Source organism: Diadema setosum, chromosome 6 (assembly GCF_964275005.1).
Source record: "Diadema setosum chromosome 6, eeDiaSeto1, whole genome shotgun sequence".
Taxonomy (NCBI): Eukaryota; Metazoa; Echinodermata; class Echinoidea; order Diadematoida; family Diadematidae; genus Diadema; species Diadema setosum.
The window spans coordinates 867,818-879,263 of NC_092690.1; the positions used below are offsets into that span (position 1 = coordinate 867,818).

At 38.3% G+C, this 11,446-nt stretch overlaps 1 protein-coding gene across 1 annotated transcript in view; it reads right to left on the minus strand.

The window, feature by feature from the left end:
* Nucleotides 1-11,006, minus strand: part of LOC140230120 (epithelial sodium channel subunit alpha-like) — a 31,600-nt gene extending 20,594 nt beyond the window's left edge. Inside the window, exons 1-4 of the mRNA XM_072310318.1 lie at nucleotides 10,948-11,006; nucleotides 6,177-6,379; nucleotides 4,931-5,107; nucleotides 1,067-1,162 (exon numbers count right to left, since the gene is read on the minus strand). Coding sequence (XP_072166419.1) covers nucleotides 1,067-1,162; nucleotides 4,931-5,107; nucleotides 6,177-6,379; nucleotides 10,948-11,006 — 535 coding nt within the window. The remainder of the gene's footprint in view (nucleotides 1-1,066; nucleotides 1,163-4,930; nucleotides 5,108-6,176; nucleotides 6,380-10,947) is intronic.
* Nucleotides 11,007-11,446: the final 440 nt, after the last annotated feature.

The following is an 11,446-nucleotide window of genomic DNA, read 5'->3' on the forward strand; positions in this document are numbered from 1 at the left end:
TTAACAATCTCTTTCTATTGATATTGCAAAATACCACTTTTGCTGTCAGGTGGATGTGCTGGCAAGCAGCATCTATATGGATTACATGAATAATAATTACATCACAGATGCAGCTTATCTCAGTGAATTTAAAAACCAACACGACTGTTGGTACAAATTACCTTTTTTTCTGCTCATGCGCAAAGTGGATCTCCGAACTGGTTTATTCGACTCATAAGCAAAGAAAGGGTTAAGGAGCTATTAAGTTATGCTTACTTGTTTCTAACTAAATCATTATTCATGTTATTGGTCTTGTATTACAGATTCCATAATTTGCGTTTATTACCTATTGCTTTAGCATGCAATCCTCTGGTAACGTTTCCGGCGCCATAAGCAATCGATATAGAATTTATTCAATATCTAACAGGTGTCATCGGTAGGCGTCGCGACGGATTTTCACGCGCTCTATGGATAGCCTCAACCCCATCCCATGCGCGCTTTACATGCGCAATTCGAGATCAGAAAACATCTCTGGGATTAGATCTGCAGAGGAGGGCAGTGGAGGGAATGGAGTAGGGGTTTCATCTACACAGCGGTAACATTTACAATACGATTCAAAACAGAATAGAATCATGTTAGATAATACATACCAAAGAAGCCCACTCTCCCAGCATGGATACAACTTTCATAAGATACTTTTACTATGGTCATATTAACATTTAGGAGGCACTCGACCTTTAATAAGGAGACAACTTTAACTTTTGTGTCTGTTTTCAACTATCTCTAATCCCTTTTAATCGCATGCTTTACTTCAGACATTGCTTAGTACACAATATTTTTCTACCACTGCCTCCATACAGCTGGACCCAGTGCTATGCATGTATGAAAATATTGATATTGATATGAGTGAGATCTTATGTATGTGTACGTGTGTAAGTATGTATATAAACGTAAAAGTAAGGTAAACGTAAAATGTAAGTATGTGCATAAATATATAAACGTAAAAGCTAGATCAGTCCTTTCTTCTTCGCTTGAATAGTATGGGGAAAAGAATATTTCAGGTTGTCCCCTCCACCTTGCTGGTTACCTGGTGGGCCAGAGGCGGACACTGCTGGAGACTCTTCTCCCCCCATGTCCTGGAAAAACTGGCTGCTGAACCACTCAGAATAATCATAGTCCGTACCTGCCATGATGGGAACAGAGAGATGAAGGGAATGCTTAAAACGTGAATGAAGTAGACGATACCTGTGACGGACACTCATTCATGCATGCATACATTCATACATTCATTCATTCATTCATTCATTCATTTATTTATCTATTTATTCATTCATGTTATTTTATTGTTATTGCTAACTGTAACTAATTGCTAATACGTATAGCCAAGCGAAATTATTTTTCCCGACAATTTGTTAAATATAAATCTGATGTGAAGAGTACGTGGAAGGTGATTAATGAGGCGCTCAAACATAAAAACAATACTGATCTTCCTAAATATATTTCAGTGGACGGCCGCCAGATTAACGACCCGGTCAATATGGCGGAATCTTTCAATGATTATTTTGCAACTCTTGGTCCACATCTTGCCAGTAAAATCCCGAAATCATCAACTGAATTCTATAGATACTTAGGTAATAGGAATTCTCAATCAATATTTTTTTAACCTATTGCTGAAGAAGAAATTATAGATATTATTAAGAATTTGAACGATAAAAAAAGTTCAGGATACGATGGAATTACACATTTTCTTTTAAAAAATGTTTTAAACGAAATCATTACTCCTCTTACATACATTTTCAATCAATCCTTATTTAATGGCAAAGTCCCCAATAAGATGAAGGTCGCAAAAGTTGTCCCCATCTTTAAGAAGGGACAGAAAGATTTGGTTAATAATTACCGACCAATTTCTTTGTTGACTTCAATCTCTAAAATTCTTGAAAGGGTGGTTTACACACGATTATTAAAATTTCTCACAAATCATAACATTCTGTCGGATTCTCAGTTTGGTTTTAGAAAACATTACAACACAACCCATGCTTTACTTACTTTTATAGACAAGGTAGCTCATGCTATAGATAGTTTTGAACATACAATTGGAGTTTTTCTTGATTTTTCTAAAGCTTTCGACACGATAGATCACGAAATCTTGTTTTATAAATTGTGTCACTATGGGATCCGCGGGACCCCCTTAGAATGGTTTAAGAGTTATTTAACAGAAAGAAAGCAATTTGTTAATATCAATAGGCATGATTCCCAATTAAAGCCTATTTCATGTGGAGTCCCGCAGGGCTCCCTCTTGGGCCCACTTTTATTTATCGTATACATAAACGATCTTCCAAAATCATCGCAAATTTTGTCATTCATTTGTTTCGCCGATGACACAAGCTTGTTTTTTCACATCGAGACCCTAATGCATTAATAAATATGATGAATACTGAGCTCAGGTCCATGCAATCCTGGATTTATGCGAACAAATTATCCTTGAACATAGAAAAAACTCATTATATGGTATTTAGTAATTCTTTGCATGTTCTTCCATATGATATCAAAATAAATGATTTATGTTTAAAGCAGGTTAATAAAACAAAGTTTTTAGGGCTTTGGATTGACCAAGAATTATCCTGGAAAACTCATGTTAATTTTGTAAGTAAAATTTTGTCTAGAAATATTGGGATTTTGAATAAGCTCAAACATTCCTTTCCTGTTCATATTTTGCAGAGTATATATTCTTGTTTAATATCTCCACACTTTAATTATGGAATTTTGGCGTGGGGAAATGCAATTCACTCATTACTAGATTCCCTTCTCCGTATTCAAAAGCGTGCAATAAGAATTATAAACCACGCCGGATATTTTGCCCATACCAATTGTTTTTTCCATCAAAACAGAATTCTGAAAATTTCAGACTTATTTTATTACAATCTCGGAATTTTCATGTATAAACTAACAACTAATGAATTACCATCTGTTTTTATCCACATGTTCAAAAGGAATCGTTCTATCCACTGTTATCCCACTCGCCATGCAGAGTGACGCCTATCACCTTCCCCGTACTCGCACTATTTTTGCAAAGAAGACAATTGGACCCAGATATTGGAATGATCTCCCTCTAGATATCACTTCTTCCTTATCTTTATTCACCTTCAAACGCAAATTAAAACAGTTATTACTTAGTGGATACACACTACCAAGCCTTTAGCAACATTTTTATGCTCCCAGTCTTTTGTCCTTGTCCGCAGCACCAAGTTATTTAAGTGATTTCATGGTACCGATACATCTTTTAATAATATAGCATTTTTGTTATTCAAACACTGCGAGATTTGTATGCAGTCTGGTTTGTGCGATATCTATGTGGTTCATTACTTTATTACTCATCGATTTTTTGTACTGGTGTAATTTTAGTTGGTCAAGACAAACATATCCGTTCTCCGTGTAAAATTATATGCCTATGAACTTGGGAACCTACAGTTTTACAAGCTTTAAAGCTTTTATGTAGGCCCCATCATATTTCTTATACTTACTAGTGACATTTTCATACGATGTGACCATGTACATTTGTGTCAAGTATATTTTCTTTTTCTTCTTCTTCTACAATCAAAAGACATGATTGTATATATTTTGTACTCTTGTTTTGTTGTCAATAATTCTGTAATGTCATCATTGAGAAAATGGAAATATGAAATAAATTTGAACTTGAACTTGAACTTGAACTTGAACTGTGGGCTAAAAGAAAGCAAAAAGATTATGATTTACATGCGAGGACAAAATCATAAAACATGACTTTTATCAAGATACACAGCTTCATGAAATAAATGCATTAGATTAAAAAAAAAAAAAATCAATCGAATGATTTTCATTTTAGCCGGGAGAAGACAAGTCCGTCTAAACCCATAAGTGTCATAACATGACCTTCTAAACATAGATTAATATTTGGGAACTCGGTAAAACTTATCCCTTTCACCTAATTTCTCCTTGTAAATTTTGTTGTGTACATGCAATGTATTCAGAAATTCTTGTAGTAGAAGACCTGCTAGGTTCGGAGAGTGAAACGCAAAATGATTACAATATACTGCAATAAATCTGGGAGTGTAGTATTAGTTGTATTAGTACATCATTTGCTTTGATACATAACATCAAATATAATCAGTATAGTACATTATCAGTAAAAAAAAAAGTATCATTAGTTGTAGAAATAGTATAGTAGTAGTAGTAGTGCTAATAGTTTGAAATGGCTGTCAAAACATTAGAAGAAGTGGTTATTATAGAAAAAGTGGTAGTAGTGATATAGTGGTACTGGTAATATCGGTGGATGTATAATCGTAGTATTAGATTTCTTGTTGTATAGATATAGAGCTGTAGAGGGGATAGTAGTAGGTACGGTAGAAGCAAAAGTAGAAGTATTGATAGTAGTATAGCATACAGTGAGAAAACAAGGATTCAATATGAGAAGGGGAAAGAGAAATGGAGGGGAAAATGAACCAGAGAGAATGAATAGAAGAGAAGGAAGAATAAAAAGAAACATGAAGGAAAAAGGCAGGGAGAGGAAGGACAAAAAAAGAAGAGAAGATTGAGAGTGAAATGAGAGAATAGTAAAGTGGAATAATGATGAAGGTATAGGAACATTATCCATCTTCCATTTTCCGGCTGTCGACTGGATTTGGACTTACCATTATCTTGTACAGTGTACTCCCATTATAACGAACACTGTTATAACGAAATTCCGGTTACAACGAGGTAAAAATGGTCGCAACATTATCGGCTCCATTATTTTTAACTGTTTATTTGTTTGGTTATAATGAAATTTCCATATAACAAAAGAAAACTGCCGGTCCCGAGGACTTCATTTTATATCATGATGGGAGTCCACTCATGATTTGTGCACAACCAGAAGAAAAAAAAAAGCTCTCCATCCAATATTGCCCTCCATCCACCCCTTCCTTGAAAGACTCACCAGTGAGTGATTCGTCCAGCTTGAGAAGTCCCTCAAACCTCGTATTGATCATCATGGATCTCCTCATCATGTTCACGTTACAGATGGTAATGGCGGGAAACAGGAGGGAGGAGGACGTAATGATGTCCGTTCTAGTGGTGTATGGGAAGCTCAGGTATTCGGCGATAAGTGTTTGACCTGGATCGGAAAATAGACAAGCATTTTGTCTTTATTTTCCATTGTCTTCTCTCTCCTAAATGGAGCAGGAAACAAAAACCTGGTGCATCATAAATGACATCATCTCGTAACCAGTCCATTCTCACATAACACATCTTTTTGTGCATTGTCGCTGTATATTTTATTTCATTTGAACAGTTTTGTTAATTTGTCATGAGGCAGAGTTAAAAATATGTATATACATATAAATCAAAGACCATCACTGTTGCTACGATTTAAAAACAATCAGATTTGGGAATTAAAAGATTTGATACAACATCAAGGTAATAATAAAACCATGACAATATCAAATTGGCAGGTATGATACAGGGCTTGTTTCTGTTTGTTCAAATTCACTTGAATAGTCTCTATATGCAATAAACATTATGAATGAGGAATACACTTCTTTTTTCTCACGACATCACTGATTTATTTATGAAATTATCATACTCAATACAAGGGTATACCCACTTCTATTCTTAGATATATAAGTTTGGTAGTAAAAATCAATGAATAATTTCACCGAATTTTTCCGTAAAATAGACTTGAGTTTGGCCATGAAAACTGGCAGCAATCATGGAAATACAGGAAATTCATATTTAAAGCATCCGGCACTTTGTTTCAACTCGAGTTAGTAAAATTAATTATTACCTTATAAATAAACTATTAGCCTGTTTGAGTGAATAATTGCCATATTTACGTTAATATAGGTTTTCCAGGCAAATTTCACTAGATTTGCATTTAAATAAATAAGAGGGCGTTCAAATTCAAGTGATTTTCGTCAGCGCTTTGATCTCAAAAAGATGAAGAAAATAAAAATCAGGATTTATTTTCTTCATCTTCTTCCTCATCTTCTTCTCCAATAACACATTTCTGTAATCTTCTTATGCAAATCTTCTTATTCTTGTTCTTCATGAACTTTATCTATTGGTAATTTAATTTAACAAGCAAATCAGACAGACATAGTATATTCAAATTTGTACTTTTACATTTCTGAATGGTAACTATTAGTCAATCAACCTCATAAATCTTGACTAGTAAAACAGCATACTTTGCCAGAGAAACACGCCAAGGCAAACCAAGAAGGCCAATGTCCAGAAAATCTTCTCGATGATGGATCTAGCACTGTAGATATTCGGTATCCCGTGGGCGGTGGTCGTGGTGGCGAACTCTGACAAGAGAGCCGTGACGGTGCTTGGAGACCTGGACTCCACCTCAGAACCACGTGACCCGACTTCGATGTCGTCGTCTTTGCTGAGTGATTAATGAGATCGGGCGACAACACTAAACTTAGTTTTCCGTGGACCCTATACAATAGGGTTCATGGTTATTCCGAAATAACAACAAGGCCATGGCAGGTTTATATATGCAGGGCAGTAAATAACATTCGCATATTTGAAATAATACAATTCTGATGATGATAACAGTGATACTTGTAATAATAATGCTAAAAACTATAATGCCCTATTCCTGAAAAAGAAAAGATCAATTTTACTTGTGATTTTCATAACATGATACATAATGATTAGATCTGTAACCTATTCGTTATCACGACTTTTGAAATCCATGATAACAATGCTAAAAACATTTATGGAGTTATGCCAATTATATAAATACTTTTTGAATTATAATACTTGCTTCTCAAGTGGTGTAAAAATAGATTGGAAATAATACCAGGCTACTAACACCACCTCTACCACATCTCCATTTAATTATCATCATCTGGATGTTGTGTGATGTATTATATAATCTTTGAAACAAGACGTATAAAGTTCATGTTGACTGCATAAAGACGAACAAAATTTCGGGGTTTAATGCATTTAGACACAAATACTGATATTCGTTGCAAACATACGCACAAATCAAGAGGCGACGTGTTTATCACCTTGAAATTCACTCACTTGTGGTTTGTAGACAGAAACATGACAAAAATCACGGTTTTTTTTTATTGATTACATGGAAAGTGCGATGCCTTAACCCCAAATGTAGGCTGTTGTTGATAGGATCTATAACTTTCATGAAAAGGATACCATTTTTCGAAATCCTTCGAATATCATAGTGTTGACAGTTGATAGCAAAAAGAGGTAAATCCATTCTTGTTGATTTCAGATATTTACAATGAAAGCTGTTAAAAGAAGAGAACATGTTTTTTTATCAAACTTTGAAAATATTACTGTGTTACTGTATTATAGTGCATGTGACAAGTAAGGTATTATCGCAAATGTTTTATTTTGCTCTATCTGATGATGGAATAACTTTTAAATGTGAAAAAATATCTTGGCGCATTTTTAAATCAAACTCTTCATTTGAATGCTTTCTTATTTCTGTATTTTTGTTTATCTGGGTTCACTCTGTCTGACTTAAAGCCAAATAAAGGCCACACGATATCCAATTCCGATAGTGTGTTGAAACGGCGATAGGTTAAGACATTAGATTCTCGTCCTCTCGACTTCTTGAATAGTCGAAGATGCAAAGACGGGGTCGTGTATCTCATATTTTTGTCTTATCGGACCCGAGATGTTGAGAAGATGACGAACAGACAACTCGTATCTCTCGCCGTCTCCCACCCGAAGTGGACGAGACGCCGCGCCGAGAGCAATGGAGAGACTTATAAGTTTCGGTAGTCTGCTGCCGTCTGTAAAGCTTAGTATATGCTTCAAGCAGGGAATTCAACGTTCTTATCTTGTTGGGTTGCGTAAATTCCTGAACAAGATGTTTTACACGACATTCCTTTTTTTTTTTTAATCAATCTGTACGATTTGATCTGTACGATTTGGTAAGTACGATTCGGGGTTATCTCACTGAGCGGCTAATGTTTGCAAAAGTAAAGAATTCTCGGTTCCGTCACTCAGTGTTCCTAAAGAGTTGCAATCAAAGTCGTAAACTGATCCAATCAAATTCTCCAACGGTTTTCATTTTTTCAAAACAGCTTTTTTTCTTGTTGCAAAGAAATTTTGAATATATTCAAATTGAAGACCATGCTTTCGTTCATGTACGTTGAAAGTGTTGATAGGTTGGTTGTTTAAGTATTCATGTTCAATCTATAATCTCGGCATTATTTATCTGAATTGCCTCCGCATTTCTTTGACGACTGTAACCATCTTACATAGCACAATGAACAGATAATTTCTGCCTTGGCTTTGATGTATGTTTCCATGATCCACATAGATCAAAGCTCATCATTATCATGCCATAAGATCTATAGCTTATAGCGTGATAGTCATAATGCTTGCTTTAAAGGCAGACGATCGTCATCCCTATAATGGTACGTAAACTCCGAACGACCGAAGTTTGTGCACGGAATTGCACAAATGCCATATGTCGGTGCTATATCCATAAACGTGTGGGACAATGCTGCAGCTGCCATTGAGACACGTGTGTGTATGTGCGTGTCTGTGTACGCATCATACACAAACATATATTGTGACCGCGAGCTGCGGTGATTGGAGGAGAGAGGCCAGAAGACGCGTGGCTCTTTTGGCCTCGCTTCATGCGCATGCGCACTGAGAATGTGCGTCCATTCGGAAGCTCTCATGGCTCGCTTGGACAGACATTTCGGGTCAGGAGATTTGTGGCACAGAACTCTTGGGCCCGTATTCTACTGTAGACCAAGGTTTAAACCTATTTTAGACGGTGACACGACATAATGCTCCTGCGACAAATGCTCCGACGACAATTACTCAAAAATGCGACAAATGCTCCGCGACATTTGCTCCGCGACAAATGCTCCGACGATATTTGCTCCGCCGACAATAATGCTCCGGCGATATTTGCTCCGGCGACAAATGATCCGCCGACATTTGCTCCGCCGACAAATGCTCCGGCGATATTTGCTTCGGCGACAAATGCTCCGCCGACATTTGCTCCGCCGACAAATGCTCCGCCGACAAATGCTCCGGCGACATTTGCTCCGGCGATAATTGCTCCTACGACAATTGCTCCTATAATGTGCGACAATTTCTCGGAGGAGCAAATGTCGTACCTATCTGTACCTTCAGACCTTTGCATCAAATGTCCTTCGAGCAATGTCATCGGAGCAATTGTCGCCGGAGCAAATTTCGTACCTGTGTGTACCTTTAGACCTTTACATCATATGACGTCGGAGCAAATGTCGCCGGAGCAAACGTCGCCGGAGCAAATGTCGCCGGAGCAAATGTCGTACCTGTGTGCACTTTCAGACCTTTGCATCATATGACGTCGGAGCAAATGTCGTAGGAGCAAATATCGCCGGAGCAAATGTCACCGGAGCAATTGTCGCACCTTAGGAGCATTTGTCGTAGGAGCAGATGTCGCCGGAGCAAATGTCGCTGGAGCAAATGTCGCCGGAGCATTTGTCGTAGGAGCAGATGTCGCCGGAGCAAACGTCGCTGGAGCAAATGTCGCCGGAGCATTTGTCGTAGGAGCAAACGTCGCCGGAGCAAATGTCACTGGAGCAAATATCGCCGGAGCATTTGTCGCCGGAGCATTTGTCGGCGGAGCAATTGTCGCGGAGCAAATGTCGCGGAGCATTTGTCGCATTTTTCGGAGCAATTGTCGTCGGAGCATATGTCGCCGGAGCAAATGTCATGGAACCATTTTAGACTCACCTTAGATGGTTTAGCTAGACCCGAGGTTTAATTTTGTATTCTGCTAGCGAGGTTTAGTTAAACCAAAGTCTATTTCGGGTTTAAATTAAACCCGAAATAGTCTTGGGTCAAGCCACCATGGTGCCCTCAGTGGAAGGAGAAACTCTCCCTCTCTGAGTACGTTTCGTTCCACAAATCCACTTAAATTCATTATTGGCAGTGTATCAGGCACATGAGTGTGACTTTCTTAGACTGTGAATAGTTTTTACGGGTATTTATGTCGAATAAGAGCATGCTGTATTTTTGCTTGCGACGACTCGTAAACCACTGTACATTAGTATACTGTACCTCCCCTTGTTTGTGTACGTGTGCGGCGCACATCACAGGATACATGGTAAGCGTAGCGCTATTCCTGGCTAGCTACTCTAGCTATGCTCCGTCACCAGCAGAGCCATCGTGCTGCGTCGTCCGTCGGCACGGTTGCTGTGTGCGCTGGATGGGACATGGCTGTTTATGTCGATCAAATCGCGAATTCGGAATGGATAGGTGATTGATCAAACCTGGACCTTGAGGTAGGAAATTGAATAATTGAATAAGCTTTTCTCCGAAGGCGTGCATTTAAGCACCCGATTGTCAGTTAATGAAAAATGGAAACAATTCTAAAATAAATTTAGAAATAGGCCTAACGTTAGGGGCTAGGGCTAATGTTAGGCCAAAGGGGCCTATATTAACCCTGTCTCGATATTACATTAGAAGTAGATTTTACCTACCACATAACTTACTTTAAGATCTATCAAACGTTAGTCCTAACGTTACAATTGTAGTCTAGCTATTCGAATAGGTCCTACGATGTAGGTAGCTCTAATAGGTTCTCTAGTCTTTAATGCCTACATCGACCTCGGGCTCTACTCTCCAGACCCCTAACGTTACATAACAGAGTTCTTGGTCTAGTCATCAGGTTATTTTCATCGTAAGGTCTAGACTAACGCTATATTAGTACAGGTAGTTTATAGGTAGTAGTATTTTTAGATATCGAGTTTCTTCTAAGCAAAGAGTAGGGCTTGTTTATAGAAGCTTGCATAATTAGTAAGTGTACAAATAGGCGTATCTCATTTGTACACGCGTGTGGCCGGTGTAGCGGCAGATAGCGTTCCGCGGCGTTTTTTGTTCTAAAACAGTATCCGCCGGCAGATCGTGTCCTAACACTGGCGGATACTGTTCTGAAGCGCAGGTATCGTTAATATCGTTGCTTCTCACTGTGGTTTCTTCTTTTCGCTGCTTCTGCCAATGCGCCCCTGCTTGTTCGCTGCTTCCATTTCGAGTTTCACGTACAATACCTCTATATTTGCTGCTTCCGCCCCTCGCTGCTGCTGTTTCGCTGCCTCCACTTACACTCCAGACCGGTATTCCGTGGTTGATGTGGAGCAGCTAGCTATGGTCCGCACGTATCTTTTTTTTTTCGTAGCCATGCGAGAAATTATCTTATAAATATTCATTACGCAAGCAGGAAAAGCCTCGATTTTCGTCGAATACGTCTAGTTCTGCGCCGTATCCCTGTGTGTGTGTGTGTGTGTGTGTACGCGTGTACAAATCATTTGGCACTGTAGCTGTCTGCACCAACCGCGATCTGTTTTCTGGAAGTAAGAGTTCTCTTCCGCGGTTTGGGCAATGATGATTGTACCTCCATGGTAGAGCGATGGAGCTTCATACACGTGGTACTGATATACGGGTGTGAAGTATAAGGCTATGAAGATAT